Below are 18583 nucleotides of genomic sequence, written 5' to 3' on the forward strand. Positions count from 1 at the left end.
TAAGCACACGTTGGAAGCGATGCTTTCCTGCGTCGGGGCCTCGGGACATTTCCCATTGCTGACTGATGACCTGAATTCAAAGATGCTTTTTCTCTGGCTTCGACGGGCTTCAGCTTGGCATGCACATAATTCCTGGAATCAGCTTTCCACCACAGATGATTGTGAATCAATCATTTGCTTTCTGAACGTGTTCCACAAAATTCCCTCAGCCTTCAACATGCTGGCACCTTTCCTACCAGAAAATGAGTTGGCTCGACAGCTCTTGGGATAGCAACCACCCCAAGTACAGCTCCCGCCTGGAAACAAATGTATTTCAATACTTGAACTTTTGTGGGATGACCTTTCTCAGCACTTTCCCAGTTTTAGTGAACGCCACTGTCAACAGAAATGGGTTTGTGGGCAGAAGGTGGCTGAAAGGTGTGCGCCAGGGCTGGTGTGTGGAAGCTGCTCAGCCCAGGGTGGTCTAGGAAAGGCTTTCATCCATTCAGCAGACCCTTGGGTATCTCACCTTCTTTGGATAACTCCATGGAAAATTCCTACAACGCTTGGGATGAATTCATTTCACCTCACATTTGGTGTTTGGAAAGCTAGTTGTATGAATGAACCGAGTCATCCCAGCCCTCTCTCTAGTCACTGAAAGGATGAGCAGGAGCTCAGGGGCTGCATTACCCCAGGTATCTGTAGCAACTAGTTTGGATGACATCACTCTCCAACAGCTGCTCATTCCTTTCTTTGGCCACTGAAGGAACTCAAACAGCACCTCTTGCTGCCACAGCCAGCTTTTAGATGGCTGACACGGCTAAAGTGAATCCTGCCCTTTGGTGACCGTTTGCAGCTTCACAAAGCTCTCCGCTGCCATACATCCCTGTCTGCAGACACACATCCCTGCGTTGCCCTTCATGGTCACTCTCAAGGCAGGACAAAAGCTCTGGAGGCAGAGGACCCAGCACAGTGGGTGCTTCCTTGTTTCATATGGCACCTCCCATGTCATCTCAAAGAGGTTGGATCCTCTTGGTTTCACCAGCAATAAGGGTCTACCACAACATCAGGGCCAAACTTTTGCTGTAGTTGAAAACTGTCCTTCTTTGCCTTTTCCTCAAGGGATGGTTTCATCCTTGTCTGGTGGTTTTGGTTGCATTCGGACCCTATCTCTGTTCTTTCCCCTCCATATTCTCTGCTATGAGGGCTGAGCTTGGGGTGGGCGGCTGTGTATTGCCATAATGCAGAGCATGTTTGCAAAGCGGAGTGAATCATTTTTGCCTATCAGTTTAATCGTCAAACGCTGCCTCTCTCCCAGAACCACTCTCAAATAGATGACAACTTTCTCTAATTTAATCATTAGTCCTAATTACTCGATCCATCTCTCCTATTAATAACACGCAGTCGGCAGATTGACAGTAAACAGCTCCGTGCAATTATTTTGCTGGGTGAAGTTGGAAGCGTGAGCTGTGCCAGGTATTTCTGCTAGGGCAGATTGCATGGTGCATCTCCGCCTGCCGACGGCGTGGATCTGAGAGCCCAGAACTGCATTTCTGGTGTGAATGCCCCTGTTTGCAAAATGAATGCATGCCAAAAAGCTGCTGGTTCCCAGACTCAAAAGGCATTTGTGTGAATATCTGTGAAAAGGGAATACAAAGAAGGACCGAAGCAGATATATTTTAAATAGCTCAATAAATCATCTGCTTTGAGTTTTCAGGAGGCGGTTTTCTTTGGGCTCACCACATGCCCACATGCAAAGTTACAGTGGGAATTCGCCACCTGAAGCTAAGAGTGACTTCTGGCAAGGGCACATGAGAAGTGCCTGGTATTTAATGAGCGTGATGTTAATCAGCTACATTGTATTCTGTTCTTCCAGCCACACCGAGATCCCCTTTGGCAGCATGTGAAGCCTTTGCCTTTCTTTCCCAGCGCTCGGAGGATCACAGGATCATGGAACAATTTGGGCAAGGACATCACCAAGCCACCAGCACATTCCTTATGGCTAAACAGCTTTGAGTCCACTTGTGAGGCTGCAGTCTTGTATTTCACTCCTAGCAGGGAGCAAACAGGGACCTCCCTTATACATATACAGACCCAAATTTAAAGCCACTGGGGCATTCACCAAAAGAGGCCCTGATGTTCTGGCTCCCAACAAAAGCCCCTGTGAGGGAAATCGCATCAACTTCTGATGGGGAGAGCTCATTCCCTGGTTTTGAATTCACCCGAGATGCAGAGTTTATTCAATTATTGGCCATCTAGAGAACAAAACATGGCTCCAATCCAAATACCAAATGGGCAGGGGAGACGATGACATCCGGGTTAACCCTTTGCTCACTGTCCAGCTGGAAGGCAGAGTACCACCGAGCTGTCCTACAGGCATGCACCACGTACCGCCAAGGTTTGAGCTATTGGCTCAGAGGTGGAAAAAGCTCAATATGATGTGGTACCCAACAGGAGGATGCTCTATACACAAACCTCCTTTTGTAAGGGGACCCCACGGAGCACAAAGGGCCTTCTGTCCTCAGGGGAGACCCACGGCTGGAAAACAACAAAGAGAGACACCGGGAAAGCGTCTGGTTCATTATTCCCCTCTGAAAAGCTCTCTAGCGTCAGGCTTTTTGAAGGAAGCGCCGGGGCGAGGAGGGGGTGTGGATTAAGGCCGAGATGTATTGGCAGAGGCAAGGAGGGGGAACGCAGTGGTGGGGCTGGCGAGATGCAAGCCCTCGCTAAATGCCCCGAGAAGGTCTCAGATGGAGCTAGCAGAGGGACCACATGCCAAGCTCCAGCTGTAGCTCAAAGCCTTTCTCTTTGTGCCACGACCTGAAGGGCTCAGGAGAGCTGTCCTCATGGAGGATGCCTTCACATGAGCTGATCAAACACAGGGAACAGAGAATATTCCCCCTGCGACACCGAGCTTGCTTGGTTTTTCGGGACTGCTTCCAGCACAGGACTGCTCCCAGTCACCCAAAGTCACTGCACATCCCTAGAGAAGCAGTACCACTGATTTTGCCAGGGCTGTGCAGCCACACTGACAGCTCAAGGGAGCAGCCCCATTCAGCACCATCTTTTTCCATCTCAAAGCCCATCGTGAAGTGTCAGTTGAATTTCTACCAGAGGAGAGGCTGGAGAAGGCTTCTGGGGACCACTCCTGTATTTAATTCGGAGCTGCAGGAGCCTTGCAGCATCCTCACCGTTTGTTGCTGGTAATCTTGCAGAGCAGGATTTGCTCTCAGGGGAACAAGGAGAGAAATCTTTGCAGGGATAGGCTCGCCTCCCATCCTCTTGCGGGACAGGCAGGGATCAGCCTGGCTTGCCTTTGCCATTACCCAGCAGCAGGAGCCTGGCAGCAGGCAGTACGGGCTCTCGCTTGGGCTGAGCTTGCCCTCTGATGGCAAATCCCGGTAGTGAGAACAAGCCTGCTTTGCACAGCCCCATTCTCTGCCCATCTCCGATGTTGCTGAAGCATCTCAGGGCGCTGCTGTCGTGCAGACATCCTCAGCTCCTGGGTTGAAGCATGTCGAGAGAAGATGAACCTAGGGATGGAAAAAGCCCAAATTAGGGGCAGAAGCCCAGAACTGAGATTAAGTGCCACTTCCAGGCAGAGGATGTATGGCTGAGGTCCAAAGGCAGTAAGGACTGCTAGGTGCTGGATTCTGTGCATAGTCCTAACTTCCACTCTGGGTATCACAGAATCACAGAATGGCTTGGGTTGGAAGGGACCATAAAAACCATCAAATCCCGATCCCTGCCATGAGCTGGCTGCCCCTCACCAGCACAGGCTGTCCATGGCCCCCTTCAACTTGGCCTTGAGCACCTCTAGGGATGGGGCACCCCCAACTTCTCTGGGCAGCCTGTGCCAGTATCACATTGTATTTCTCTGGCCACACATGCAAGGAGGGATGAGAGCAGTGACAACATGATGTCTGTTTTAATCATGAAAAATCCACATTGCACCTGACCCGTGAGCCACAAGGCAGCATCACAGTGATCCATCCTGGTGAGCTGATGCAGAGGAGCAGAGCCTGGCAAAGCAGTGGGCAAAAGGCAAGAGAGGTGCTCAGCCATCACGGAAATGTGTACGTGGATCTTCAGACAATGAAAGGGACCTCAAGACAGGACAACTTTTCTTTGCCAGCTCCAGAGCCCTCAGGAGACTTCTCCCCAGCTAATCAGCAGAAGCATCATTTTGTTTCTGGTTTTAAGGAGGAGATGTAGAAAACACTGCCTTGGGTTGGTTTGGGCAATGAAGAATAGGAACTGCCTTGCACAAGCTTGGTTTGGTTTGGATTAGGCTTATAAACTACACCAGTGTCAGTTCTGTTCCATGGGAAAGAAATCAAACTGGACAGAAATGCCAAACTTATCTTCATCCAAATGATTAGTGCAGTTGCACAGGCAATGAATTTGGTCAAGGTGTACTTAGGTGTGGTGTATTAGCAGAGAGTCGGAGTGAAAGCAGGGACTGAAGTGGGCCAGATTTGGGGTGCAAGACTGGGAGTAAGTGTGATGGATAAGGAAGCCCTGTGTCATGCAGGGACCTGCAGCATCCTGGGGCAGATCCAGGGTTGCATAAATCAAGGTTAGGGTCAAGCCTGTGCGAGAGAGAAATCTGCATTCCTCCTGCTGATGCCAAGCTGTGGGCAGAGGGTTTCATCCATTGCCTACAAAAACCCACTCTTTGAATATAAGGTCAAAGGCTCACAGCAAAGGTTTGAGCCATAAGGTAATCTTTTCTCTATCCTCGGGTACATGCATTTGAACGTGGCATTCAGCACTATTATCTGTTTTTCACTTGTTTGTTTCCCCTGGTTTCATTATTCCAAGCAGCCAAGTACGTGCTTCTGCTTGGGTAGGTCAGAATAAAGTGAGACCCCTCCTTTCAACCTCATGTGAGTTCAATCAAAACAAATGCCATTTCCTAAGACACAAATGATGCATCTGGCAGCAAAGAGATGACACAACCCCAGATAACTTCTTTTCTTTTCCTTCTTCTTTTTCATTTTTTATTTTATTTTTTTTCACTTTAAGGGATAAAAGATGTTTAAACACAGCAGCAAATGTTAATATTTTATTTTGCTGATTCTTCACCTCTGAAAATGAAAATGCTTGATCCACTTTTGCTCAAAATCCCTACAGTAGCTTGGAGTTATATTGCGGCTAATGCACAAAATTTCCTCTGGGAGAGACAAAGGTGTTGCTATAAAGCACTGAAATTCCTCTTTTTTTTACTAACACCATATGATGCTAACTATATCAGAGGTCACTGAGCATCCTCTCTCCCAGCAATACTTGATATTGCATTTTTAAACTCAAAAAGTAAATTTAAAAGGTGGAAAAAAAAAAAACAACAAAAAACAAAACCCAACAGTGCTGCCCATCCACCATGCCCTGCAGTTCTCCTACATCTCTGCATCTGATTTCGGGAATTAAAGACTGGAGATGTGTGTCTTCCCTTTAAGCAGAGGAAGGAGTGTGTCTAATGGGTAAGGACGGGGTCTCCCAGATAGCTGTGCTGCGAGTTTGCTTTAGGAGAAGTTGCTGACAGCCTAATTTTCAGATTTATGGAGCATTAAAGTTCCCATTGACTCTGTAACCAGGTGATGAATCTGTCTGTGCTTCATTTTTCTCAGCTAGAAAATGAGAAGAAATGGCATTTCTGTCACTGGCTAGCTGGGAGGTTAATGCAATGATTATTAATAAGGCTCTCTAATGACCTCTGGAGCAGCAATTCCCCAGCCCAGGGGCAGCTCCTAGCAGGGGCTGCAGTGCTGCTGAACAGACCAACAGGCAAAGGAAGCAGAAGTAATTTTCCTAATGGGTCACTGGCAATCAGCAGTGGAGCCCGGGACAGGACTGTGGCTTCCTCATACACCTGGCCCATGTTGCATTGCATGGAAGGAGATGAGGTCTCCCTGGGGTTCTGCAGTTGTGCTGACAGCAGGTATCACAGCTGCACCACTTGCACAGGTAAATGGAACTGCAGGCACAAAAGGCACGCGCTTACAGTGAGCAGGATTTATGTATCCAGAAGAGCAGAACCTATGCCACTATTAAGGCTCACTCATCTATAGACACTACTTGTCTGCTCCTTCCTTTAGTGCCAGGTTCCTGTCTCATCCAACACATGGCTGTGCAGGATATGGCCAATGATCATCTTCAGAGTGTAGAAAATATGGTAAAAGAAGAGCATCTTCCTACAGGGAGAAATTTTTCACTGAGAGCAGTGAGGCCCTGGGACAGGCTGCTCAGAGCTGTGGGTGCCCCATCCCTGGAGGTATTTGAGGCCAGGTTAGATGGAGCCCTGGGCAACCTGTTCTAGTGACTGACTTAGTGGTTGGCAACCAGGGGGTTGGTACTAGATTATCTTTGAGGTCCCTTCCAACTCAAGCCATTCTATGATTCCAATGATGATCTTTAAAACCATGTTCTTTATACTGGTACAGTGCACACGTATCTCTAAGTAATAGCATCTAATCTTCCCTTAGGCTGCATGCATTGATTTTGGGACTGGTAATGCAAGGTAACCCAGGAAAGGAAGGTCCCTGGTGATTAGCAGAAGCCATAGGCTGCTCAATATTCATCAGGGAAGCACAGACAGTGTCTTTGATTCCGGAGCCTCCAGGAACTCATAATGATTTCCTGAAGCTCAGTATCATAGAGTTGGCCTTCAGGCACTGCAGGTACTGGTGCTCAGCTCCAGCTTGCAGTTATAAGCAGTGTTGTGAAAGACAGTTAGACCAAGGGAAAACAGCTCACCTCCAACACTTTTCACCTGTACTATGTCTTCCCACCTGGGTCACAGGCACTGACAGTATGAAGAACTGCACAGCTTTCCCATGACCACACAGTATTTTAGCATGCATGAAGCATGCAGACATGCTACTGCCTTTATTGTTGCTTGTGACAGCATTGCTTTTTCCTTGGGTAACATACTAGTCCACTACAGACACTCATCCCTGTAGCTTCTGATTGCTCTGGAACACAAGGAACTGTTGCTTTCTTCTTTGGCTCAAAACAAATCAAGACCCTTTAAAATCCCCAAGAAAGGAAACTTCAGTAGCAGCAACAAAGAGTTAACACATGGGAGTGACTGTAATGGCAGATGTCAGCTTGTAAAGGTGAGACTGCTGACCCAGATTGAGAAGAGAAGCGGCTTTGACTTCCCTGGCTCAGGTTTGTCAGACTGTTTTGATTATTGTCGTTGGGTTTGTTTTTGTTTTTTAATCAACATTAGCAGTAAATACAAAGGCAAATCAATGCCCAACTGTATTCTAGAGGTCAGCAACAGTGCTCCACAGCTGTAGCTGCACATCAGGATCCTTGGAGCATCATCAGAGCTGCGTTTGCACTCCTTTTGGGAGATGCAGGATCTGGCCATCCCTGGCACACAGCAGGTTGCTGACCAGCACTGCCTACCCACAGCCACTATTTTCTCCCAGACCAGTTTTACCAGCTATCATACTGGTTTTGCAGCCCACTGAAGGTGCACTCTGCTACCTGCGCTGGGAGGAGTGCTGCAGACCTCAGCTCAATGGGCATTTCCCCATGCCTGGTTTTGGGATTGCCAACCTTGGGGATTGCCCTAGAGTTTCACCAGCTGCCTTGAAATCTCTTTAACCCTAGACAGGTAGAACGGGTGGCAGCCAATACAGTTACTCAATGCAAAGCAGGCTGTTGCACTTTTATTACTTATTAGGCTGTTTGAAGAGATAAGAAACAACTGGGTTTTTATACAACACAAGCAGTGAGGCAGCGGCACAGGTTGCCCAGAGAGGTGCTGGTGCCCCATCCCTGCAGACAGCCAAGGTCAGGCTGGATGGGCTCTGAGCACTGATGGAGCTGTGTGTGTCCCTGCTCGGTGCAGGGAGCGGGACCGGATGGCCTTTAGGACGAAACCCCGTTCGGGAGCCCCTCAGCCCCCAAAGGACCCGCACTAACCCCATTGAATCCCACCACCCTCCCTCCGGCCGCCCCAGGCTTCGCTCCGCCGCCCCGCCCTGAGGGGAGGAGCCCCGCCGCAGGCGGCGCATGCGCGGCGGCGTGTCCGCCTGTCAATAAAGCTTGAACCAGCGCCGTGCCGGGGGCGCTCGGGCGGGCGCGTTTTGTTGGGCTCTTTTTTTTTTCCCCTCCCTTCCTTCTCCTTCCTTTTTCCCCTCCCCTTCTTCCAACAAACTTTATTGTTCCGGCGGCGCCGCGCGCGCGCGATGCGCTGAGGCCGCCGCGCTCGGCCCCGCACCGCCCGGCCCGGCCTCGGCATGTCGGGCAGCCGCCCGCCGCCGCACCCCGCCGCGCCGCCCGCCGCCCCGGCCTCCTCCTCCTCCTCCTCTTCTTCCTCCTCCTCCGCGGCCATGGCGCCCGGCTCGTCCTCCTCGGGCGGCGCGGCGGCGCGGCCCGTGCTGGTGGCGGCCGCCGTGTCGGGATCGGGAGCGGCGGCGGGCGCGGGGCTGGCCCGGCTGGCGGCGGCGGCGCGGCCCGGTGGCGGCTCGTCGGGAGGCGGCGGGGCGGGAGGCGGGGGCAGGAAGAGGCCGCTGCTCACCCCGCTCTGCAACGGGCTGCTCAACTCCTACGAGGACAAGAGCAACGACTTCGTGTGGTGAGTGAGGGGTTGGGGCGGTGGGGAGCGAGGCCTTCCGAGGTGGCCCTCAGCCCCTCCTGTGGTCCGTGTGAGCGCTGCTGGGCCCTCTCTCCCGGAGGGCTCCTGCTGCCCCGTCCCCACTCGGCAGAAGGGTCCTGGAGCCGGTCCCGCGGCTTACTTGCTTATTCTTTTGATAGCTGCACGGGGGCTGCGAGGACTGATAGGGGCCTGGAGCATCTCCCATACGAGGGGAAGCTGGGAGTGAAGCTCGTGGCTGTTTATCTGTACGATGGGGCCAGGCTCTTTTTGTGCTGCCCAACAGCAGAACAAGGGGCAGTGGGCACAAATTGCAAGATGGGAAGTTTCATACTAAGGTGAGGAAGAAGTTCTTTGGGGATCTGATCAATCTCTATAAATGTCTAAAGTGCCGTATGCAAAGGGAGAAAACCAGACTCTTTTGCAGTGCTCTGTGGCAACAGGAAAAGGGGAAACAACGACAAACTGGAGCATGGGAAGTTCCACATGTATGTGCGTAAGAACTTCTTCAGTAAGGGTGACAGAGCTGTGGAAATGGGCTGCCCAGGGAGGTTGTGGAGGAGATTGTGGAGTCTCCTTCTCTCTACTCAGGCATCCACCTGGGTCTTGAATCCCTGTGCAACCTGGTGTAGGGAGCCTGCTTTTGCAGGAGGTTGGACTAAATGGTCTTCAGGGGTCCCTTCCAGCCCCTTCAGTTCTGTATGTCTTTACTGGGCAGGTAGCAGAGCAGTGGAACAGGCTGGCCAGACAGAGGTGGTGGAGTCCCCTTCTCTGGGGATATTCAAGGCCACTTGAGTACTTTCCCATTGCTTTTGCAGAGTTCCCTTCCAACTGACCCCTATGATTCTGTGTCCCCTTGGCCATTGCTTTTTTAAATTTATTTATTTTTGGATGCTGATCACTACAAATCCAGCAAAACCTGGTGTGTGCCTTCCTCTGTTAGCTGGAGAGAAGTGTTTGTGTCAGTCCGGCACCTAGACCCAGATGAGTAGGGAACTTCTGCGATGATGAGAAACATTTTCTTCCTTAATCCTCTACATATGTCATTCTTCTAATGTTCAGAACTTCTGCAGTGATGAGAAAAGCTTTCTTCCTTGAACATCCCCACATGTCATCCTTCTGATGTTCAGCCAGGGCTGCCGTTTATACTTGAAAATACCCGTCCAGCAGATGTGGAAGACCAAGGCCCAATGCTGTGTCTGCTGTGGGAGCTGATGGTAATTCTCAGTTTAAAGACAGCTTGCTGGTAATGGGTTTCAAATCTTTAAACATCAGGAGGAGGTTTGGTGTTTATGGCTGGGGGATGTACTAAAATGTGAGAACAGAAAGGTGGGGTAAATGCTCTCAGCTGAGGGGTGAGCCATGATGATAAGAGGCTAGAAACAAGTGTGAGCTGTAGGAGAGTCATTGTCTGGAAGCACAAGAAGAAAAGTGGACTGCAGCTGCCAAGGTGGCCCTGTCTGACTGCTGGCTTACAGGGGAGGATTGGATGTTTGTGTCTGCAGGACACGTGTTACGGCAAAACCCCATGGACTCTAAAGTGGTCTGTCAGAGTAGATGGGAATTTTCCTTGTTACTCAAGTGAAGCTGCTGTGAAGTTGGTGGCAGGAAAAACAGCACCTGCTTGCTAGTAATAGGAGTAATTTTTGGTCATTACCTGTCACTATGGGTTTGTTCTGTAGTGGAGTTGGGGTGAGAAGGCAGCTGTAATTGGCTGGTGTGCTCTGTCTGAACAGTGGGCCTTGTTAAGTGGGTTTAAGGGCACTTGTTTGGAGAAATAGCTGCTTTGCTATTGTTTTGTGGTTATGGTAAGTAATGTGATGCTGAACGCACTTGTCTATTCATTATGCTCTGGTCTGTAGCCATCACTTCGCATCCCTGTCCAGTTTTTGCTGCATGCTTTCTTATGAGTCGTAGGAATAAGGTTGCTGAAAGGAAGGGGGGCATCAAGTCCTTACCATTAAGTTTGCAGGACAGTTGAAATACTTTGACTCCATTCAAAAAGCAGAATTTCATGCATCTGCTTTCTTTCCTTGCAGGCAGGTGCTGCAAGGAGAGTGTGTAATTAGTTGTTTTCTCCTCATTCAGGAGTACTGCTGGCTTGAATAAGCAAGAAGGAAAAAGAATAATCAGCTGAGCAGTAATCAGGGCAAAATACCTTTCCCATCCTTTTGTGCTTTAAAGAACAGTCATGCTGAGCCTACTTAACTACAGGTCAGAAACTTTAAGAGCAAGTAATAATTAGAGTTAACTTCCCTGGGTTCTTCACCACCATGTATGTCAGTGGGCTGTAGCACCTGCTATGAACAATAGGTTTGAATTATAGCGCTCGTCTCTTTTATTTATTTATTTACTTTGAAGTAGCAGTACAGTTATGCAATACAGAAGTGAAAACTCAACTGGCAACTTTGAGTAACATCCAGCAAGACAGGTGTCTGTACAGGTTTGAAGAACTGAAGCTTTGGCTATCTTAGTCTAAGAAGAGGAAGCTTTCTTTCTTTGCAGGGGTGCTTTCAGGACTCTGCCAGATGCAGGGGTTGTTCAGTGATCTTCCTGTGTATGGGCTGTGAGTTACTTTTAGATGCAGCTGGAAGTTTGGCATCATGTTCTGCCTATACCAAGCTGAAGCTGGAGGAGGAAAGGCCTTCACGTACGCAACTCACCTGAGCTTCTTTGTGAAAATCCTGTTGGTAGCATAAGTGTGCATAGCCTCTGTGTCTTCTAAACATGAGCTCTCAGAAGCGTGAGGCTGAGGCTTTAATGCAATTGCTGGCGTACACTGCTAGTCTGAGTTGTGAAGTCTTGAGCTCAGGGGTTTGTAAATAGGTACTGTTTGTAGTACTTTTCAGCTTCTGCCTGGAAATGCATTACGACAGACCAGGAGAGCACATATGTGTGACTTACTAGACAGCTTTATGGTGATAGGGGTAACTTCTTGTTCCTCTTGGTATAGGATGTAGAATTTAAAGATAGGCTTTGTATTGCTTGTGTAGCCAAGCCTCCTTCCAGTTGCCTCAGGAGTGTCTGAAAGGGAATCTTCTAATTGGAGGATTTCCTCCTCTGCAGCAGTGTAATTGCCTACGGTTTTCCCAGGCCTTCCCTTAACCCTCCCAATTAATGGTTGACTAAAACTTTCTAAAACCAGTTGCCAGTTGTTCTGCTTCCCAAACTGGGGGGGGTCTGAACTGCAGGCTGACTTTTCAGTGGCTGTTTTATTTCAGCACTTGTTTGGGCTCTGACATAAATAAGAGCATATGGAGAAGAGTATATTGCATACGGAGATACACCCAGCTAACTTGGGTGTGGAAAGCTCTACTTGCTACATTTAAAGGTAGACTTGTGGGTCTTCAAAACCAGTTCTTTCCTTAGGTGCTTCGCTGTTAATGATGTCATATGTAAGTACAGTTGTTTGTATTCTTGTGGTTTGCTGTTACATTTGAGCTTTGTATCGAGTATAGTTGATGGCAGTGATGGTTGTTGTTTACTCTGTGCATGACCATTCAGAGCCTGTAGCCAGTGCTGCTCTCTTGGATCCCAGAAGGATGGAAGAGGAGGGAGAAACTTTTCAGGTCTGCTTTGCTGTGGAACAGATGGAAATATGAAATGTGCTTGAGTTTTATAGTGATCAATTCAACCAGACCCACAGATAAGCCTTTGTGGTTTAGAAAGCGTGGGGCAGGTAATTGTTTAGTCAATAAGGTATCTGTTAAAGAGCAGTGAAATTGGTGGCTTGCTGGAGTAATCTGCACCTTTTTTACATGACTCTGCTTCTTGTGACCATCAAACAGTAAATAGGAGCTACCTCGTGTAGAGAAGCCTTGGTTTCACCATGCCTGTGCTTCAGTGGATGCTGCAGGTTGTAGTGAGTCTCAAGTTCCTGTCTCGTGCCTCCGTTCATTTCTTAACTTTCCTTCCGTTAGACTAACATAAAGCAACTGCTGCATAGCAACTTCTCTGGTTAACAGCCAGCTTGGCTTTTTGATAAGTATTAAAAGGCATCAATCTTGTTTCCCCTTGTAAATCATTGAGTATCTGGGGGGGGGGGGGGGGATGAAAGGGGGGAAATGGTTCCTAATGGTAACTTTAGTCTCTGTTGAGAATAACCCTGGTTCCAAGTGTCTATTTTTGCAGGTTCTGTTAGCTTTTTCTCAGCTGTTTTGGCTCTGTCACTTTTCCAGTCAAACTGGCATGAAGAAGAATAAGTTGGGAAACAATGGTCTTGGATAGCTGTCATGTCAGGAGGCTATATTCCTTCTTTTGCTCTAATTTGTGATGTCTTGCTGCAGACAGAAGAGCCTTGCAGCTTGGTTGTTTCGTGCACTTATTGTGAGCAGTGTGCTAGGAGTGTACCAGAGAAAACACATCTGTTGCTGCAGAAAACAGCAATTTTTAGCCTGTCTTCAAATAATGGCATGTTATATGGCATGGCTGGAAGGCAGCAAAGTGATTAAACTTTTCATTACCAGTGGGGAGAGACCAGATTCAGAGACCTTCTATATAACCACAGGTTTTTGACTCTTTGTATGCTGTTAGCTAGCCTTTAAGTGATGCTTGTTCATAGATCCTTGTTGGCCAAGTTTGTTGTGAACTTATTCTAACTAAAAAGTACCTTGAAACTAAGTTACTTCTCTTGTAGAAACAAGAGACCTTAACAACTTCTGTTGGTGCAACTTGGCACAAATGATTCATGGTAAAGGATCTGCTGGGGCACAAGAGGAGCAGGTACCTGTTAATTACTATAGCGGCTTCTTTGGAGGACCAGGAACAATGCAAAGGATAACATTCTTCTTTGCTCACAGTTAAGTTGTGTTCGTGTAGCTGATTTTCTTGGGGTATTTAAGACAACCTAGTTTGTGTGTCAGGTTGAACAAACTTAAATGCATCTATCCTTCCCAATCTGGTCACTTTAAGGGGATTTAGTTTGTGATGGCCATGGCATCCACTCTTTATGGGCTTAAAGGATATTTTAAGAGATGCTCCTCCTCCTCTTTTTAAATGCTCAGGGGTCCCAGACATCTCTGAACAGAATGGTGGCATATAGGAAATGATTCCTGTAATGACTTTGCTTAGCTAGGTATTTCCTGTTTTGGTCTGACATCAAATGTTTTCATCTTAAATTAAGAAAAGCCTTGCAAAAGCTGTTAGCAGTTTTTTAACAGGTTCTATGAAAACACAAATCCTAAGGGGAGGCTGCTTCTGAAGAAAGCAACTGTGACTAACGCCTCGCTGACTGTAGATGTGTATGGACTAGCAGGAGTGTGAGGACAACATTGGAATCTCTGGGCTTGAAAGCAAGGTGTAGCTTGTAGTGCATCTGTTGCATGTGTTACATAGAAAATTATGATACTGTTGTCCACAGCACCTTGTTAGATAACTGGTCAAATTCTGAAGGTATGTATGTCATAGTATGTCTTACCAACCATAAGGAATAGCAACTATAGTAGTTGCTGGAAGTCAAGTGCAGCTTTTCTGCTTTCATTTGCCTTCCATTTCCCCTCCAAATTTGTTGCAGCCGCTTGTCAAGGAGGCAGATATCCTGTACTGCTATCTCAGTAGATCACCTCCTGCCTGCCCTGGGCTCTGTGGAACACTGCCTGGCTGCTTGTCCTGCTCCTCTTGGTCTTGCTCTGGGTGCTCTGTTTGTGTTGGTTGAGAAATAGTTCTGGAAAAAAAGAAAGCCTTGATGTCCAGCTGCATTCTTCTGTTTTCCTAGTTTGGGTTCCCATTTCCTCTATTCTGTTTTCTCTTGTGAGTTTGTAACGCTGCTGGGCTGTTGGTTCCCACTTGTTGCACCGTACCTTCAGGCTGTTGGCTCTACTTGTTGCACTGTATACCTTTTAGTGCCCCTCAGCTCTGCCTGCAGTCTGCTGTGCTCTGCAGGGCACAGCCCTTGCTGGCACCTGTGCCTCAAGCTTGTTACAGCTAATTCTCATGACATCACTATTGAGTCATTTCTTTTAATTGTACATAGCTATTGGCTGAAAAAATAGAGGAAAAAACTGATCTTGATGTCACATAGACATAACTTATGTTAAAAATAGTTTAGGGTCAGCTTGAACTGGCAAGGAGGTTCTGTGCTTGTCAGTGGTGCTTTGGCTTTGAGTGGTTTACAACTGTTGAAAGCTTCAGGGGTGAACATGTACCTGGTCTCCTGCTGGAGCAAACTGCAGTATTACTCAGAGTTCAAAGAACTGTTGATTGCCCTTTTGATCTTTATGCTGCCTGGTTGCTGTTGCATTTTTCTGTCCTTTTCCATTTTACAAACATAAAATATTACACTTGTTTGAATGGCTGCTTCAGATTAATAATACTTTACAAAAACATAACTTTTTTTTTTTTTCCAGTCCCATCTGCTTTGATATGATTGAAGAAGCCTACATGACAAAGTGTGGACACAGCTTCTGGTAAGATCTTTGTATTGCACAGATCATCCATCCTGTATGATGCTTGAGACCTAACATTGCTGTGGACTACTTTCCTTGTGAGTTATTACTTCTGTTTTCTGGCCTTGCACTGAAGACATTGAAATCAAGTTTAAAAGGTGGTTGCTACCAGTTAGACTAACATAAAGAAGTCTCTTAAGTATTGAAGATGAAACTTTGTGCTGCCATATTTCTCTGTAGAGGAAAAAAAAATAAGAAGTTTAAACTGTTGGTAGCACTCCAGGTCCAGGGTCAGTGCTGCTTCTGCGGGAAGGCTTTTTCTATTGCCATCTGAAGCAGTGGGTGTTGCTGTTATAAAGGTCATGAGAGCCAGTGTCGGTGTTGGCAGGTCCTCTGCTTTTGTGCAAGACCGTACGCAGTTGGCCTCCACATTATCTACTGCAGTTCCATTAAACTTGAGACAGAGGGTATACTTCAGGCTTGCTTCTTTATTACCTCCTTTATTTTTTTCGCTTTGTAAACTGTTTACTAGAAAACTGTTATCAAATTGGCTTGAGGTTCATGTATTTTTCAGTATGTTATCTCTGGTTTTCACAAGGAGCAAATCTTCTGTGAAGAAGGACAAGAACCCTCCAAGTGCAGGTGTGGAGTTACCTGCTTCCCTGGTTTCAGATGGGGGTTAGAATAAGTGTTGACCCATGAGGTCAACTTATTTTCATGTCTGGTGTGTACTACCCTCTTACAGTGCCTGTTAAAAAGGAAAATCATCTCCTACCTTTTGCAAGTGGTAGTATTTTAGGAGCATAAAACAATTACCTCAAGCAGGAGATTCAGTTAACTTTCAGGATGTGTTTTGTCCTGCATACAGGTAACGTAACATTTGGTACAAAGCACAAAACATAATGCTTCATTATAGATCACTGGGATTTCTTTATTCCTAAGAAGTCCAAGATGAAAGGCATAATTATTTAGGTAGAACAGAGCAATGATTTGTCATGGGGTGTTTCTTTCAGTTGACTTAAAGCTGGGTAGGGAGTGAGGTTCTTCAGCTCCATGCTGAAGTGCATCTTGTTAGTCCATCCCTCAGATAGCTAACAAGTTTATCACAGCAGCTTTGGAGTACCTTGTATTAAGAACAACTACTGGGAGATGGGGTGAGAAATGTGAGGCTCTTCTAAAGGTCTGTGCGGTGTTATCTGAACGTGCGGTAGTTTTCAGTGTACCTGCAAAGTATTTGGCTGATGTAGAAAGTTGCTTCTGAATAATGCAGTCCATCTGCCTGCTCTACCTGTGGAAAAGAAGCATGAATTCAAGATGTGTGACTGAATTAGCCACTTGTCACAATCCATATTGAAATAAAAGTGCCAAGTACTTAAACACAATTTTGTAACCCTTGCCAAGATCGTCAGTTTTTGCTGAACCATGCCCTTAGTCAATGTTGGAATGCTTTGACTCCACTGTAGCATCTTGGCAATGCCGCTGTTAACTAGGCATCTAAATGAAGATTACCTAAGGTTTATGTTCTTTCCTTTGTGCATGTTTACCTTTTTTCTTTTCTCTTTATTCATTTGTATTTTAATTGTGTTTTGTTTTTTTTTAATAGCTACAAATGTATTCACCAGAGCTTGGAGGACAACAACAGATGCCCCAAATGTAATTATGTTGTGGACAACATAGATCATCTTTATCCTAACTTCTTAGGTGAGCTCTGGGTTTGTTTATATAAGTAACATCTTGGTTATGATAGGAGACATGTGCTTGTAAATTCATCCTATAAATAACCTGCTTGCAGAGATTGAAAATGAAGTCCAAGCATCATCCCTGTGGTCAACTGTGTTTTAAAATAAATAAATACACGTGCTTAGTAGTATAAATTGTTAATACTCTGCTGCCTCTAGCAGTTCTGTATGCTGAGTTATGGTAGCAAGACTCTGGCTTGCTTTTTATAGCATGCAGACAGCAGCGAAATGTTTTATGGCGACTAGAGATTTCAATCTCTGTAATTACTTCTGATTTCTTGTGCTGTCATTTGTTTAATAACCAAGAACTTAACGCTGTTTCCAAAGTACAGATGCTGATGTGGGGAGGCTGAATTGTATATGGTGCTACTGTGACTGCCTATGTGGCTCATGTGTTGCATCTTAGTGTCTAAATTACATTCAGAAAATATTTTTATGTGTACACAGTGCTAATTAATTGCTGTGTAAGCGAAGAATGGGAATAGTTAAATACTGTGTTATGGGGAGAAAAGATCAAAGTGAAACATGTTGGAGTATGAAATACCAAAATTGAACAAAATCTTGATTTCATAGCTGGGATATCCATTTAATAATAGCCTCAAAGCCACAATAGCCAACAAGTGTTTCAGAAACAGGCACCCTGACTTAGCCCCAAGCATGCTGTGCTGAAGGTGGTGATCAGGCAAGTTACGGAGGGTATGTTAGGCTGAAGAGCATTGTTTCTGTATGCTTACAGTAAGGGGGTTTGTAAGTGGTTTGCATTGGGAGAAAAAGAGGTGTGTATATGGGAAGGGCTGAGCTTTCTTCTGTCTCTTTACACTACTGGTGTTAAATAAAATATCTAGTGATATAAAGGAGAAAGTTTGTCTGGCTGCACTTGTTCTTATTCTGTAGTATATTTGTTGATGTTTTATCTCCTTCAAACTCTTTCATGATGTGTATCTGTCCTGGAACTGAAAAACACTGGTGCTTAGAAAAATGAACTGGAACAATTTTGTTAATGTATAGGCGTTTGCTGATGACTTTTTATGTATCTTTATACTCTTCACAAAAATTTGTCCAGATAGTAAATAGGTAAGAGAAAAATGTCGGCAACTTCATACTGTTTTAGTTGGAAGTAAACTTTGTGTAATTGAAAATAAAAATTGGGATGGATTTTTCTCATATTTTATTTGAGCTTTTAAATCTCTCTTCTGATATCTGTTTTCTGTTTGTTTGTTTTTTTCAGTCAATGAACTTATTCTTAAACAAAAACAAAGATCTGAGGAGAAAAGATTCAAACTGGACCATTCAGTGAGTAGCACCGTATGTTCAAACTTTCTTACTTTATATTTATTGAAAGATTCTGTACAATTTTTTGTCATTATGTGGCTTAGTTTATTAGAGATTATATTGTCAAGCTGGTGTTTTAATATGCTTTATGGGGAAATAACACCAATGTCAGCGGCAGTGCATCTCCACAGCCTTGTTGACTCCAGTTATTCCTGGCAGCATTCATACAGGTAGAAGCAAGTTGTTAATTGCTTAGCATAACTAAATGTCACGCGATGTACTGAATATAACCTGAGAAGCTACCTGTGGAAGCACGCTTATTTAAAGGTAATCATCTTTATTCAGTGTTGGAAATTACAGCTATGTTAAGACTAATAGTAGTACAGGCTTGTCTGATCGTGTGTGAGTTGTACAGAGAAACTGAAGGAAGGATAATACTAACCACAAGAGGGAGAAAGATGTGTTTGGAGTACTGCTGTACTGGCTCTGATCCCAGATGCAACTGCCTGGTTCTTTTCTAGACTTTGTTCATGTTGTGGTATCAGAGTGCAATTTAGGCTGAGCTGTGTTCTCTGGAGGAAATCCCTGTGCTGTAGCAG

At 46.1% G+C, this 18583-nt stretch overlaps 1 protein-coding gene across 4 annotated transcripts in view; it reads left to right on the forward strand.

The window, feature by feature from the left end:
• The first annotated feature begins 8097 nt into the window (after positions 1–8097).
• The window catches only part of COP1 (COP1 E3 ubiquitin ligase), a 124191-nt gene continuing 113705 nt past the window's right edge, over positions 8098–18583 (forward strand). For 2 of the 4 annotated variants that reach the window (XM_072343521.1, XM_072343523.1), the window contains exons 1-4: positions 8098–8572; positions 14935–14994; positions 16577–16674; positions 17941–18017. In XM_072343521.1, the coding sequence (XP_072199622.1) occupies positions 8235–8572; positions 14935–14994; positions 16577–16674; positions 17941–18017 (573 nt within the window). In that variant the 5' untranslated portion in view covers positions 8098–8234. The remainder of the gene's footprint in view (positions 8573–14934; positions 14995–16576; positions 16675–17940; positions 18018–18583) is intronic. The other 2 variants (XM_072343522.1, XM_072343524.1) reach the window with 1 other exon arrangement.

Source organism: Excalfactoria chinensis, chromosome 8 (genome assembly GCF_039878825.1).
Source record: "Excalfactoria chinensis isolate bCotChi1 chromosome 8, bCotChi1.hap2, whole genome shotgun sequence".
NCBI lineage: Eukaryota > Metazoa > Chordata > Aves > Galliformes > Phasianidae > Excalfactoria > Excalfactoria chinensis.